The following is a 17033-nucleotide window of genomic DNA, read 5'->3' as shown; positions in this document are numbered from 1 at the left end:
TCTACCTGAAAATTCAAACCCATATATTTATCTGATAGTTTTGGTATACCTAAAAGGGAAATCACAACTATCTGCAAGAGTGACATCCTACACCGAAACAGAACTGAGATAGCCACTGCATTCTATCATGTCAGTGATGCATGGAGCAAAGAGTGCTTAAAAGGACAATGAGATAATAAATCATAAAAATTTCTCCTCTTCTGCTTTTAGTCCACAGGCTTAAAAGCATGAGAAGAGAGCTTTAACTTCTTGGACCATAAACACTCAAAACAGACCGTAACACCTTTTGCATCTGCTTTCATATAGCTCAAATTTAACCAGTGTAAAGGATCTTTAGATTCAATTGCTTTTTAAACATATCTTGACCACTTAGAAGGCAATTTTTCAAGAGCCAGCTATATAGCTATGAAGCCCAAGCTGAGACTTGAGCTGTAGAACAAGTCATTCCAAAGACCTTTGAAAGTGGATGCCATAAAATTACCTTAGTTCCAAAAAGGTGAGGGAATAGCCCAAAGATTTGCTCAGAGCACAGCAATCCCAACGATTGGTGTTTTTCCCCCAAATAAAAGACTATAAAATGGTTCTCTTTCAGATCTGTCAGAAGCGGTTATGCCTCAAAGTTATATTGGCTGATTTATGAACTTCTGTATCTACACAATATTGAGTAGACACTTCAGAGAGAACCCACTGTACAACCTTTCTGCAACAAAGACTTGTGGTAGGACAGACCGCACATCTCTTTTTGTTCAAAAGGGTAAGAAAGGAAGGAAACAAGGTCTTGTTTTCCAAGAGACAGCTCTGTCGTACTTGTTTATCATGCGTGAACCATTCCAAATAGAAAAATACCTAATAAACTGATTTCTTTTGGACAAAAAAAGAAATTAACAATGGTTTTGAGGGATAATTGCAGGGGCTGCTGAAATGACTATAGATAACTCATGCATGAAGTGAGAATGCCAGTTGTAACGTGCAAACAAATTAATCACATTCAGTACTGGACGACTGAAAAGAGACTGGAGTCAAAAGTAGTTTTTTGAATTTTGTTATAGTACCCAAGTGCCTTCCAAATAGACATGAATTCATCCTTCTTTCCAACTACTAGTAGTGTAAAGATCTGAGAGAGAGGAATATTAAGTAACTTATCTCTATATGCATTTTCAAGTCTCTAGTATAACAGAGATTTCCAAGTCTTAAACCAGGATCTTAAACACATTTTATACAAAACCTTAACATGAAAACAGCTTTAAAATGCTTAAATTATACCATTGTAAAGATGAATTTAATAAGAAGAAAAAATGTGGCGCCTTCTGCCAGAAATAGATTTCATGATCAGTTTAGTAGCCACATTGGCTACTGAATGAATCTGAAGTATATTTTCAACCACTAATGTCCTTTACAACTTAGCTTTTCTCTACACAAAATATCACTGTTTTAACTGTAGTTGTCTGGGGATATTCCAGGTCTGCAAGAACATTCTGTTCCCTCTTATAATGGATCAAATATATGCTGGCTGTGAAAAGAAACAAATTACCAACTCTCCCTTGAACACTGGTCCAACAAATGGGCCTGCAAATTTTTGGAAGATGGAGTTCCAGGAAACTTTGCTGAATATTCTTAAGATGACTGCTCTGCTCTTCCACTATGTGAGAGAGAGGGTTTTTTCTTATCCCTAAAATGACTGTCTTCAGTAAGCGGTGATTCACTGAACTAGCCCTGAAGCTGCCTTTGGAAGCTCAGTATTCAAAAACCATCTGTGCCAGCAAGTACCAGGAGAGGGCTTTCACTTGATATTTAAACAAATTATACCCTCAGATATTTCAAACATATACTTTATGTATTTTGGGATACTAGCCATAGGTCTTAATGAAAAGCCAAATTATGTTATTAGTATTATTGTTAAACAAATAAATCAATAAAAATACTTGCACTTAACCTCCACATTTTCATTCTGTAGACAAATATGAGGAACCCTGAAATATGCAAATTTTGCATTAATGCCACCTTAGCACTACTCAAATATTTAAGTTGTAAAGCTACAAGCCTTGTGATGGTTAATTCTGTTCTTAAAGCTTTAACTCTTACAATTACATCAAACTATTTCAGAAATGAAAAGAAATTTTAATACTAATTATTAAAAGCCTTACAATTCAAGAAAAAAGCTTCCAAAATTAAGCTGAACAGATTCAAAATCCAGAAGGTAAATAAACATGTCTCGAAATTGATTGTTTTTACTCTGACAATGGAGGTGCTTAAACGATACTAACTAAAGAACTTCAACAGTTGCTGTCCTCCCTCTCCTGCATATGTCATCCCCCGCCCTACCTTTGCCTTCCACTGCTCCATACCATCACATCTGACCATCTGACATCCCTGCATTAAATTGCAAAAAGCAGTAACATCTAAAGATATTTTCCGATAATTTTGCTTGGTATCATTAAATGAAAGTATAAGATTCTGCATATGCAATATTTTATACTTTGCAATACAGAAAAGCTGAATTCTTCCAAAGGTATCTCATTTCTCCTTCTCTTTCACTCTTGATTTAAACTGCATTATAATAATAAGCAGGCTGAACTATGGATGGAACTACTGCCTGCTACAGAGGAAGCTGATTCTAGCAGACTATCTAAAATACAAGACAAGAAAGGCAGCAAAAAGTAAGCAAAGGAGGAGTAAGTGATGTCAAGTTAGCTGCCTCTGCCTTGTTGTAGGTTCCTTTTCCAGTGCTCAGTGGGCTCTACGCCAAACTACTTCTGCAAGCTAAGCAGAAACTATTCCCTTTTTGTTGTTGTTAGGTTAGCTTTCTGCCAATTTATCAAATGGAAATGGTTTAGCACAGACCAACAGCCAGAACCAATGAATGGGAAGTGGTAGGAATGCACTACTAGGGACTGGGAGAGAGATCACAGTCAGATTAGCTCAGGCTACCGTGTAATCACAGTCTGAAACTAGTTACATATCTGGTGGCAGTGCTATTTGAGGACGCCTCACCCTTCCTCATCCACTTTTCTCTAAAATATTTTTTCCCATTTTTTGGAAAGCAATCTTTCATATGGCTTCATCAAAGAATGCATATAATGGAAAAATAACCTCACCCCAATACTGATAGTGTTCCATCTCCCCAAGTAAAGCTAATCCAAAAAAAACAGCTGTACTAGCACAGAAGAGGTAACTCGTGTGCCTAGTCTTGATAATTTAAACTAATCCTGCCATTAGAAAAAATAATAAAAAAAATATATATATATATATATAAAAATAGCTATGACCTGAAAAGATGGAAAACAGTCCAAATGAGATCCAAAATTGTCCAAGTATACGACAGCGAACAAGGTTAGAGAAAACTATTTAACAAAGTGCTGGTAGAAAAATACTTGCAATTATGAGCACAACTTTTTTTTTCACATTTATAAAAGCTGTATAAAAATCATTTCTGTGTTTACAACAAACAGTACTTGATCACAGAAACACCAAGCTTTTCCATCATCTTTTTCTCTTAAGCAAAATAATCATTACTACTCCCTAATTTGACCTCCTGCTCAGATCAAAAGGGTATTATTAAAAAGATCAAATTTCCAAAGAGAAATTGTAAACTAGTATTTCTGTTGAACCAAGAAGCTGGATTGAAATCCAAGACTTCTCACTGAAAAAATGTCCAATGTGACTAAGCAAAATATCAAACAGGAGTTAGTTCAGAATAGGAAAAAAAAATGCAACATCTGAAATATGGAGGGGTGGGGTGGTTTGTAAATGGTATCTCTTTGGATCAGCACATGTGCAGTGTTCCAGCTGCAACAAAAACAGGCGTATATGTCAAAAGACATTAATGAGGAGACCAGTAACGTGATTGATATGAACTGCAGAGCTTTTGACAAAAAAAAAAAGGCGGGGGGGGAGGCCAAGAAACCTCTTGCCAAGTTGGACCTTGCTAACAGAGATTATAACCAGCAGGACTTCAGAAGCTTAGAAATTGCTTAGAGAAGGGTCACAGACTACTATGGAAGTCAGACATCTCAAGGTGGAAATTGGGTTAAGAGGACATCTGTAAGACGCAACAGTCTTACAATAGCTTTCTATGCTGTGTGTAAAGCTTCAGAAGTCCAAAGAAGAGAAATCAGGCACAAATTTCCAGTACCTTTTAGACTGAAATTTTTTTGAGGAGTTTTTATTGTTTATTTCCGCATCACAGCCCTAATGAGTAGCTCAGAAGATTAACAGAAAGGGAGCACGTGCGTGCATGTGTGTGTATGCGTTCTAGCAGCCAACTTGCATGACACAGCTTCTACAATGCTTTAAATTCTAACCCCAGAAAAGACACAGAATAATCCAGATACAGTCTCCAAGTCCTTGAAATCAGCTTGCAGCCAGACACTAGTGTGAGTTGGCCAGCATGGTTAGAAGCTAGGAGAAGGGAGCAATTCAGTCTGAACTGGCAGAACCACAGAATTCATGACTCCAGGAAATCCATGTATCAGAAGAAGCTTCAAGGATAATTTGCCAGTTGAATAACAGAGAAGTTCAATTAAATTTGGGCTAGGGGAGCAACAGAAGGAGGCAAAAAATTCTCTGATGGCCTTTGGAATTTGCCACAGATCTTTATCTTGCCTTGAAGCTGTGCACCAGAAGAGTAAGTAGAGAGAGACAGAAGCTGTTCACCATAAAACCATTCATTTATAAATATATATATATAAATGAATAAAATATTTCAACAAAGGTGACCACAATTTGGTTCATCATAGAATAAAAGCTTTTAAAATGATCGTTTTTTAAAACCAGAGCAATAGACAATAAAAATTAAGTTCTGATACTCAGAAAAAATATTTTTCCGGTCAAGTACAGACAAGTGGGAAATTCATATTTGTTAAATACTGAACAAATCCATGTATTATCAGAAGGCTTTTTTTTTTTAATGAATCTTGTGTGAAAGCGAATGCTATCTCTAACCAACTGAGCTTCTAATAAAAGTTTCTCTTGCCCTATTGCTGCAGGATTTCTTACAGGTGCATTACAAAGAGAACATAATTCTTTATTGAATGGAAAACCAGGTAGGAGATCAAAAGGAAGAGAATGTAACAGGACAACACAAAACACAAGAAGCTCTCTTAGTCTGAAACACAAACTTAACCAGAAAACAGGAATATTTCCTACATATCTGAAGTCATAGGTCAACATCAGAACATAAACAAGATTCACTTCTATTCCTAGCTCAGCTAATTCCTTAGCACTAATTTTAGCACATGAAAAGAGGGAGAGAACTCTGATAAAAGCTATCCAAAATGGGAAACAAAAAGGCCTTTGGAAATGCCTGGCATTTAGACAGTCAAATGTCTGAGCCAAAACTGTTCGCCAGTTATTCAAAACAAAATGTTTGCATTTTCCTCAGAACAGACATATAATAGGAAGAATTACTTTGGCTCCTATTGTGTAGGCATATTTAGTAGAAACAAAAGAAGCCCAACTATATATGTACCGTACAATGCAGTACTCTGTAAGAGTTATCCAACATAACACAACCACATTATTACAGTTCTCCACCTTGGCTAACATATATCCCGCTTTTGAGGGCTTTGCATTGCATTGTGTAGTATAACTATTTCTCCCTCTAAAATGACAGGGAAGACATGCTAATAAATCTGATTCTATTTCTAGAGCACAGTATTCTTGTTAAAATTACATACAATTGAGCATGACTACAAACTCATCCTCGCAGTTGCAGGGCCATTCTGTAAAACGTTTTGACGCATTTGTCACAGAACCACAGTTACTAGTATTAATATAAGATCTCAGTTCAAACTGTAAGCAAGACTACAGTTATGTTTTCCCAGATATTTTTCATGCCATGCTCTTTTTTCTATTTTCCTTTAGATTACAGAGAGAAGAAAACTAGAAAAAAAAAAAAGAGCATTTTTAGGGAGAGACCTACATACTTCAGGTTTAGCTTTTCTTCTAAAATATTCTTTAAATACCTATTGAAAGATAACACTTGAAAATACAACTAAGATGTCATTTTAACTGGCAAATAAGATAAACTGTACTCATAGTTATTCTAATTCAGTAATTTAGATCTCCTTTTCCAAGTTACACAGTTCACTGAAAATATCAGTATGCTGCATCTCTAGTTAGTCCTACTAACTTTTAAAAAACAGTTACTCCTACTGGATTTTGAAATAACCAATTCTCTTATTCTGTGTATAAACACATACCTCTCCTCCTATGGTGAGCAGTCCAGGCGAATCAAGCTTCCGTTTCTTCCGGGGACCGATAGCCGCCAACGCAGTTAGATTAGCATCCCTCTGCCTCATTTGTGCAAGTTCTTGTTGCTGCATCTATTAGAGGGAGAAAAATCTGTTTAGATTTTATTCTGTTGTCATATCAAACAGAGTTATTCCCACACTTGAAAGCCCAAGTTGAAAGTCACGACATGAGCAACCACCAACAGTGCTATCATAGTCCTAGAAATACTACTTTAGCAGCTCAAACATACAGCCTTGTAGTGGAGCAATAAAGTTACAGAAATTCTCTTGACTTTTCACAGGATTTCTACTTCCATATATCTCCATTCTTATCCTTGAAAACTGCCTTAGCCAGTAAGTAAGTACTATATGCTAACTGTATATCCCCAGTTTAAAATTGATAGGAAGAATGTAAATACCAATTCAAACCCTCAAAAAATGCAATACCTCACACGTCCTTTCATCTCAGATTTATGTTGAATATTTTAACTAGACTTGATATTTGCTTTCAAAAAAACCCCAAAACTTATGTATATGACCTCTATCAGAACATTAGCAGAAAGTAATACTGAAACAAAAACCCTTCAAACTGAATTATAACTGCTTTATAGGATTAGGATTTAGGTAACAACACATTCAATCAGTGTGAGGCTAAGGAAACAACCTGCCATTTGCATCATGTAACAGAGCAGCATGCTACAAAAAATAAGATAAAATACTCCAGCTACCACATGATGAAAAGGTAAAATTGCATACCCGTTTTAATTGTGTAGTTCTTTTATAGAGTAAATGATAAGAGACATAGTTACATGAGCTATACTACTTTAATAAAAATTCTGATAATTAATATTACACAAAAAATACCTGATTAGGTAAACAGTACATGTTTTTAATCAGATAAAAAGCATTCCTAGTTCTTAGTAATAATTCTTATTATGTTCAAAACTTTGGGTTTACAAAACCATTCAAAAAATTCAGAGGAGGTGTTTGTTAGCTAATCCCATGGACATCCTACCTCAAGAGAAATGCACGGAACACTACCTCAAGAAATTCAATACTGATAATAAAGACATTGCATGATACAGGCACAATTCTTCATTAAAATAAAACTTATCTGACAGATGTAGATAGAAGAATCTCAGCCATTACTTAAATGTGAGCTGCATATACAACTGAGGCCTGAACTACCTTGCCAATGTCAAAAGGAAAGGAGGTTTAAGCAAAAAAGCACACTGTATGGCATTTTTTCTCCATTCACTTCTGTGTAGAAAAAGCAGGTCTGCCTCATGACTCTTAATTAATGCATTTTTCAGCTTTATTCATTTACCAGTGGATTATTTTCATGTTCTTCAGAAAAAGCAAATTCAGTACATTTAGGGTTTGAAAACCCACTTTCACATTTTTATGCTACATATTTTTACAACTTCAGTTATTATCAGAACTGAAATGTAAAGTTATATACAAATAAGCATCTCACTTATCTACGGGATAAAAGAATTCCCTAAATACAAAAAAGAAATGTGGAAAAATATCTAAATAATAGTGCAAAGGTCTATACATACTTCTCTTTGCCAACTCATATTAGGTTTTTAGCTCCAATATCTTTGGCTCTCTTCCAGATTAAATGCCAGTTAGACAGACCTGCCCGCTTACCCTTTCAAGGTAGATAGCAACAGTGGTGAGCTCTAATCATTTACAAAGGTCATGATCGGAAGCTAGCCCGTAAGCAGTCATTTAAAATTCGATTGATCCCTATTTGTAGTCAGGGAAAGAAAATGGACATTTCAGCTGTATTGTAATTATGAGGCTTCAAGGCAACTGTAAATAGATGTGCAAATCCAGATACTGGCAAATACCTTAGAGAAGAAATTATTACTATAGTATAACATATATCCAGGAAAGGTTGAAGATAAAACTGCATATAAAAAAAGATCAATCATCTTTCTGCTAATTTGCCATGCTTGCCAGCCTATAAGGGTTATCACAATTATCAGAAGTCTGATGAATATTTAAGCTAGGGCCAACTGGCTTAGAGTGATCTCAGACGAAGTTGTAAAGTGGATGGCTTCACAGAATAAGAAATTTTGTAGCAGAGAAGTTTTAGTTTCCTGGGTGGTACGGGTCAGAAATATAGTCTGATGGATAACTGGTACAATAAAAAGGTTATTATATGAGTATCTTATCCAAAGTCAACACATTCAAACCAATAGTAAGCTAATACTTTGCCTATTGTCCTACCTGTACTGCAATATACATTGATTGTTTCAACATGTGATGTATGCACATAATGCCTCTGAAAGGCTGTTCTAAGAACAATTTTTGTTTTATTTTTGCACATGCAAATTGTGAAGCAAAACATGCCATTAAAACATTAAAAGCAAAACATGCCATTTCTCTAAATTCCATAAAATGGGATATATTCCGCCCTCACATAGAAAACTGCAAAGTTTCTGGTGCTGTTTCACCAAAACATGAAATAGATTTAAGAGTGTGCAGAACGGTTTGCACTCGTTTATTTCTCAGGTTCTTTGTCCTTTATTTTTCATTCAGTGAGAAGAGCTAAAGATAGTTTTGATATCAAATACTAATCTATGACAAATGTGTTGGCCCAGCACTTGCCCAAATAAACACGCATGATTTTCAACTAACTAATTTACCAGATGACAGGAAACCTGGCTCAGCACAGAGCCAAAGAAGCTGGGCTGTTTTACTGACACCCGGTGTGAGTACTGGCAAAACCTCTCCCTTCACTTCCCTGTGCCTCTCACCTCACCTCACCCAGCAGTTAAGATGATAAGCTCTCCAGACGCGGATCTCCTGTACTATGTGCCTTACTTATCACCTAGCCCTATTGTGACTAACAGGCACTACTTGAACACAAATAAGGAATATGCTGCCAGGTATAAAAACTCCACATAAAAACACAATACAGTTTCTGATATTGGCTTTACAATCCACACTTTGGTGTACTTCAATAGAAAATATAAACCTCCTTATATAAACCTTAATTGCTCAAAACATATCGAATATGTCAAAAGCACATATGCATTATCAGTAAGATCATAGTATCCTGAAGTTTTATTACAGTTATGGCTGAAATGATGGAATACTTGATTGATACTGTATTATAAAAATTTTCATACCTCTTAAAAATTAGTTATTACTGCTGATTTTTTTAAAAGCTCATCTGAAGGCAGAGAATCATAAAATTACATTTAAAAATAATTGAAAGAATTATGATCCTGATTATCAAAAAATACATTAATCTTGCAGCAATTAGTGTACTCCAGCTGGCTTAAGGGAACATATTTGCACACTCACTATTAACTATCAACTTGCTTACAGTAAAACATCTTTGCAGTTTATGGATAGTTACAAGCATGACATTTGACACAATTTCTGGATGATATTTAACATCTTGAAGCACACCTACCACCATTGTTTGCTTCTTCATTCCCCCATCCCAACTTTCTCTTGCTTCCATCTCCAAGTCACATACATACACCTATGTTTTCATACCCTACATCAGATTACTTCTACCAATCTCTTTCCTTCTCTACATCAAAAAAATATCACCAATTTTAGTCTTTGTATTTGGGGAAATAACCAAAAACAGTGTCTTGGCTTTAGTTCAAAAGAAGGGGACACTATACGTGTCATAGAGATGTTCATACAACGTGGCTGCTGACACCTGACTCAACAGCAGTCTCTCAGTGAATTCAAGGAAAGATACAGGCTGTTTTTAACAGTGAGAAAACCTGATACGGTTATTGAAGGTATCTTGCAAAAGAAGTTTAGGAATAACCAAGGATTTTTGTGGGCGCTGTGCAATTAACATAGAACTAAACATTCTGCTTTGGTGTCAACAGAGATTTACGTTTAAGATGTGCCTTGTGTACCACCATATGTCGAATGCATAACCCTGACCAGTGGAAGCTCTTTTCCCCAGTATGTTCTGGAACTGGGCTCTCTGCATCAAGTGGGAATAACTTTACAATCAGTTTTGCCCGGTTCCAAAGTCATTACTGAATTTTCAGTGCTAAAAATAAAGTGAATTAAGTGTAGCCATCTTCAATGCTTTTGTGATCTTAAACTAATTCTACAAGTACCTATGAAACTAAAGCTACCTAAGCTTCTTACTTTACATGGCCAGTGATATTTTAAAAGTAAAAAAGCAGCCTGGTGTTACAATAAAGTTTCTCTCTTAACTAAGCCAGTAAATAATTTCTAGATATTTAAACAAATGAAGCACCTGTTAATAACTCTACATCTTGATAAATTTCCTGTTAATTAACATGATTTAGCAGAAATTAATCTAACTACATCAATGAACAAGAAATGCAACTGCTTGATAGCTGCATTCACACACACTGTCATTTTCATATTGGATGCAACTGCTTGATAGCTGCATTCACACACTCTCATTTTCATACTGGACTGCTGATGCAATATCACTCTTTAACTTCCCTTCATCCACAATTAATATGGATATATCAATAGCATATTAAAATTTCTGCCCTCTGGAAAGGAAGCAGTGTTTCACTTGGAACTAATCAACAACAATTAACTTTTTTGAAAGTCAAAATATTTATCTAAAACACAAATATTCCAATATATTATACAAGAAAGATGCTTACAAATGACATGTTGTTCTTTGCTTCTTATCTGCTCCAAATTTATTTTTAGCATACCACTTACTTACTGAGAAGTATTTCATTACTTAATTACTTGAACTTACAGAGATCCCTTTGACAAGAAGCACAGTATAAGAATTAAATACCAATACTATTTCACACAATTAAAATTTCTTCCTTGTGTATGTCAGTGTAACATTAAAACCACACACAGAACACCATTTTACTACTTTAATAAAGTGAAGCTAACAGAGGTTCTAAAAATTTTGGTTTGTTTTCCTTAGCCCATTATCTGTTATGATACATTTAGGTATTTCAGAAAAGAAATGCCACAAGCCATATGCTACAAGGAAGACAACCATATGTCTATCTCAAGTATCAACATTCAAGCTTAAAAATCTAGATTTAATAACTTCCAAAACACAACAAGAGCACATTTAGCATGCTTTGTAAATCATTTTGGAACAGAAGCCAAGCATTTTCTTTAAGCTGTTTCTGCACTACAAGTCATTGTGAGAACAGTCAGTGAGATATTAATAAGTAAATATATGGTGTTGGTATAAGCTCAGCAATATTTTTCTTCTCAAATTTTTCCTTCCACCAGCAGTTGTGGCAGTCCATGCAACCGGAAGAAACCACCTGTTTCAAAGATTAGTATGGATTCGTTTTCAAGATTTCTTAAAGACCTAAATCCTCCATTCATTGCTGTAATTAGTATTATAATAATCCACTCTTCTACAAGATCAACTAAAACAGTAAGAAATTCAAGGAAGGTAAGGCTAGAGAAATAAATTATGTGAATTTGTTCAAGGAAACAATTTGGTCTGGAAAGACAATCATGAAATAAATTCATACTTGGTATAAGCACCTGTAGAGGTCAAACAACCTCTCCAGCCCAGAAAAGTACACGGCCTAGCTGTGGCTGTGATCTGTACTGGAATCAGAGGAGTCATTTCCTTCAGTGAACACAAAAGTGAGTATTCCAAGAGAAATAAATCCATTCACATCAGCTATGCAACCATTCCAGTGAATCTCACTTGCTCACTTGAATCCACAGGAAAAGGAGTATCAAACCTCAAATGAGACACCAGGCTACATCAGAAAGACAGGAGCTGTTCAAAACCAGTACCAAAAGGCATCTGGAAATGAAGGCAAAATGTGCTCCAAATGGAGGACAAAAAGTGAGCAGATTGAAATTACCCTTGCCTTAAAGCAGAGGTGTAGATGGATATGGGCCTGAGCTGTGGTCATTAAGGACTGCAGTAGGAGAGATTTCCTTCAGTGTGATCAGAAACAGGATGACCGGACCGCTAATGACTCATATCTACCTATAAATACCTTCAAAAATAAAAGGAAGAAGAGAGTGGCATCACATGAGAGACAGAAAGGTGAAGGAGGTGTTTCTCTAATTTCAGGTAGAAATCAGGGGTGTTTTTTGGCCTGGAAGGAAAATAACCCGGTGACAGAGAGAGACAGATGATTGTGGAGATAAAGAGGAAGGAAGAGCTTGAGGAGGTAGTCAAGTATGTTTAAATACCATCAATATAGGATTTGATAAGGGAATAGAAGCAGAGTTGTAAAAGTAAGTTTCTACAGTCACAGAGCCAACTCATCTTACAAAGAACTACACTATGGCTACTTACAATCCCCAGCATAGTTCAGAAATACAGCCTGAGAAGAAGAAAAGAGGACAGAGAAGGGGCTAATAGCCCAACACAAACTATAAATATTGACAGACTGTAAACCGCAATCAAGAATGAAGACAGCCAGGACTGAACACTGAGCAGGAAATTGGCAACAGAGAGCACTAAATGGCAGAAATGTTTGATGAAAGGAGGATCATATAAACAATGATTTAAGCATTGATTTCTAGCCAATAGGCATCAATGGAGATCCTTTCTAATTCCGTTTGCGATGGATGGTTTAATTCTTGATAACAGGGTCATATGCTGGGAAAAGCCTGCCTTAATTGATGGTTCTGCAGCATATATCTATCAGTCTCAGACAGTGATTGCACCCCCTGGAAAAACATCTTTTTTGCTGAGGAGAGCCTGAAATGTGGAACCATTATACATGTCCTAAGACGTCCATGACAGAGGGTGCAATTAAAAAAATGAAACTCATTAAAAATGCTGGCAGTAACCTCAACAAGTCCCGGACAATGATCAAGAAGGATCAGTAAACCAGTTAACCTCAGAGAGAGAGTCTTGAAAAACAGCTAATGCCTGCAGAATGCCCACGCTAGGTTCCCTCCTCTCCTCTGCATTACCCAAGTGTCTAAAGGTCAACAGAACTCCTACAGCAACAACACCTTTCTGATAAGAAACTGGCCCAAAGTAGCTAAAGTTACGAAGTGGCTCTGCAGTAACGCAACACAGAGAAGGCTTACACATGTAATAGCAAAGCATACGCTGAACACGTCCTGTGAGACTTTCAAACACTCACAGCTTTGCTAAACCATACCTAACTTTCTTCAATGTAAAGATAGATGCTACTTCTCCACAAGTGTACTCTCATCAGACAGTAAAACCTCCAATCGACACCTGTGATGGCTGCACATCTCTTTGAAGGAGATGAAGGTTTTTCTGTACTGAAAAAGGGGTGCGTGCATGCTTTTTCTCTTTCCCACACACTTAACAACAGTTGAAAATTATTGCACTGTGTTCGAAAAATCACCCTGGGCAAAGACTAAGCTGGGAACATTTCAGCCCCCAAGATGAATGTTTCTTAAAAATAATGAGCATACCAATACAGTTCTGGAACCTTAACTGGGGTACTTTTGACCAGGTGTATTTCCTGCAAGAGACCTATCTTGTTTATTACTTTTAATCTTGTTATGTTCTAGAAGTTTGCTCAAAATTTCCATTAACATTTGCCCCATTACTTTTGAGAGAATGTGTTAAACTTCTGATATAGAAAATGCCAGGTGCATCCTGCCTTTTTTATTCTTCCCTGAAGACAAGCCTTAATCGTAATTTTCTCAAGTCATGTACATTATCTAGTTAAGTATGACTTTTTAAATAATAATCAGTTAAACAATTTTATCTCCTCATTGCCCAATAATAAGTAATGTCAGAACTGATTTTTATATATATTCATACTTGTAGGTTTAGTTTTCTTGCAAATCTTTTAACAGCTTACTCATAGCTTATAAAAAATCAAAAGCATGAAGAAATTCTTTTGTCTCCAATGTTATTTTGTTCCCTAAATACTTTGAAGAAATGATCCTTATCCCACTAGTCCTTTTCATCAACTAACACTCTTCACAGATGTTTATGAACTACTTCTTGTTAAATTTATATATTCTTCGTTGTTTGACTTTTTGGTCTTCCAAATACAATGCACTATTCTAATTTAACTTTAAACCATTTATTTCTGTAACTCTCCAAGTACTTCTTAAGCTATATTTGCAGTAGCAGAATGCATAATAATGTGTTGGGTTTTTTTTGAATAACCTTAAATATTCTAAATAAACTTAGAATAAATTTAGAATAATAGTCTTTCAGATTCCTCTAAAAGAGTTCTACAGCAGTGTGCTTTGTGCCCTTTCGGTAACCTGATTCATTACAATTTTTCATTCCTGAAAATCTGTTGTTGAAGTTTCAGCACGTTTTGTCTGGTTTTGGTTAAACTATGCCTCGAACAACTTATCTCCAGTAGCACCAGTCCCAGGCTCTTATATATTAAGCTGGAGACACCCCTATTTTAAGCCCTTATATTTGCTAGGTCCCACAGTCTGCTTTGTAGATTTGCTGATGCAAACACAGATCATTTGAGGAAAGGGCTTCTGAGGGACAGATGAATGACAGAAGACAGCATTATTAGAGCTGGCAACTTTTTGAGACGTCTGTACTCAGCTGTAGTAAGATCAGAAGAAGTTCTGAAAGAATCTCCCTAAGATTTGTTATTCTATTTTTTTGTTATAGGTCTTCATTTTATTTTGGATCAACTCAACAAGACAATTATAAATGTTCTCAAACTGTTTTTCAAAGGAAACTAAACATATTTGTGCAGCCTGGGCAGACAGAAGGAATGGTAAGAATACCACATTCAGAAACTTTAACAACTCACTTGCAGGTTCCTGAATCCAAGTGCAAGCAAGAGATCTTCACTCCTGGGACACTGACAATAAATTTAAGATCTTCTCCTAGTGTTAATGTAAATGGGGGCTACTACCCCCTGAGATTTCTAGAATGTTGTCCTTTGCCCCTGAAGTGAGACACGATGGGAGGATTCCGAAACTGATGCTTTAATGAAGATCATGGAATATAAAATAAAGTGAAAATCTATATAAATGATGGTCATGTTCATAGTTACAGACTGGAGTTGAAGAGACCAGCAAACCTGTTGAGCTGTGATTTCTGTTAGGGAGATGTGAGAGAAGCATGGGGTAGGGTATACTTGGATAATAGGGTAACTCAATTAAGGGAAGTGATGAAACATGATCTGCCTTCTTTAAATCATGCACTGGAAAATATAAGGCTCTGATGAACCTCTCAACCAGGCTTTCTATCAACTCCCCACACTTGCAGCTGGAGTGCATGCATTAACTCCCAGAGGCTGGGCCATCTAGTAGAGTTTTACTGTAGAGTTAAAGGTTGTATGAGGGCATATATCAATTGCTCTATTTTTTAGATGATTAACTATTCCTGAAATAAACATTTTGGAAAATATCCTTTAAATAATCTTTCATTATATCTGAGTAATACAACAACTACTTGGACAGTAAAAACTCTCCATAAAGCACCAAAAACATGGGGAAAGTATGCTCTTGGTTAGTTTGTCCATGGAGCAAACCGAAAGCTGAGGTACACAGGAAGACCTCAACTTCAGTATGTCACACCGTAAAAACGTGAGTCAGCCAAAGGTTACCCCATTCTTCAAAATAAATTATTTCTGGTTTTTTTTGTAAAATTTCTCGGCCTGTATCCCATTACTACAAAACTTCAGAATAACAGAAAGAATAGCTAACCAGAAATTCTGGTAAGAGGCTCTAGCAACTAGATCATTACAAAAGAAAATGTCCAGATTTTGATACAAGTACTCTACACCATTCTTATGGGAAAGCTGTCTCTGAACTGCCAGTTTCATTTGAGGAAATGAGGCAAATGCAGCAATCTACTGAAAAGCATTTCGCTGTAATAAGTAATTTTAATCAAATAGTTGGAAAGAATGTGATTGAAGTTAATTTCCAAAGTGTCATAAACAGATGGGAAATGGGCAGAATGGAGACTAGTTGTGCACTTTTAACACAATATCCTTTTTTTGCAGCCTGGATCGTGGTTTGATCAAGTTTAAGTGACATGACAAAAACAATTTTAATTTATTCTGAAACTATATTCAACTAAAGAATACACAGTATAGCAAGTATGCTGCTCTGTTCAAAAGTGAGATTTGAGGCAGAGCAGTGTGAGGAACAAAAATAGCCAGACACCCACCTTCTTTTTCCCCTGAAAAGTTGTGGGGGTAGTACTGGGGGTTCACTTGCAAAATGGAAGTTCCACCGGGGATGCAAAACAAGCTTGAAATTTAAATAATCTACATCTTTTCTATTTTAGATTTAACTGCAGCAAAACCTCTACTTCTCATTTCTCCTGCAGATCAAGGGAACAAAATACCAGTGTGGGGACAAAATATTTCAAGCAATTTTTCATACATTGACAAGTAGTAAATTAGGGAATCTTGTAAGTACAATACAGTAGTCATCCCCTTCTATTGATCACATATAATTTACATCTTACAAAGATGTGAATTCTTGCATTCTCACTCCACAAGGAAAATCTCAATGATTTATTCATTTCAAATAAAAAATAGAAGGTAGATGAGAAGAATTACTTCACAGGCTGCAGCTTTCTCAGGGCACTAGTGCTAGGCTCTTCTTTCGCACTGCCCGAAGGGCCTTTGTGTGCAAGTCCCTCTAATTAACAAGGTGAATCATGCAGCAGTTCCCTAATTAGTGAACATGACAAGCCAATGGAAACAAGCAGACAGACCTGGCTTACAGATATGGTCAACAAAAGACACAGCAACATGCCATTAAAAAATGTATATTTCATGTAAATAAAATACAAAAAGTAAGAGAACTAGTGTAATACCTAATTTTCCTTTTCATGTTTTATGCTTATACCTCGTTTATTGCAGACATAAATAACGACACAATAAATCAAGG

The 17033-nt window shown here is 36.1% G+C and overlaps 1 protein-coding gene across 3 annotated transcripts in view; it reads right to left on the bottom strand.

The window, feature by feature from the left end:
• LOC308176663 (transcription initiation factor TFIID subunit 4-like) overlaps nucleotides 1-17033 on the bottom strand; it is a 146794-nt gene that overhangs the window by 39262 nt on the left and 90499 nt on the right. For all 3 annotated transcript variants that reach the window (XM_080552733.1, XM_080552732.1, XM_080552734.1), the window contains one exon: nucleotides 6201-6323. In XM_080552733.1, coding sequence (XP_080408859.1) covers nucleotides 6201-6323 — 123 coding nt within the window. The remainder of the gene's footprint in view (nucleotides 1-6200; nucleotides 6324-17033) is intronic.

This window comes from Anser brachyrhynchus (assembly GCF_964034855.1).
Source record: "Anser brachyrhynchus genome assembly, chromosome: 12".
Lineage (NCBI taxonomy): Eukaryota > Metazoa > Chordata > Aves > Anseriformes > Anatidae > Anser > Anser brachyrhynchus.
This window is presented reverse-complemented; position numbering and strand designations above follow the sequence as displayed.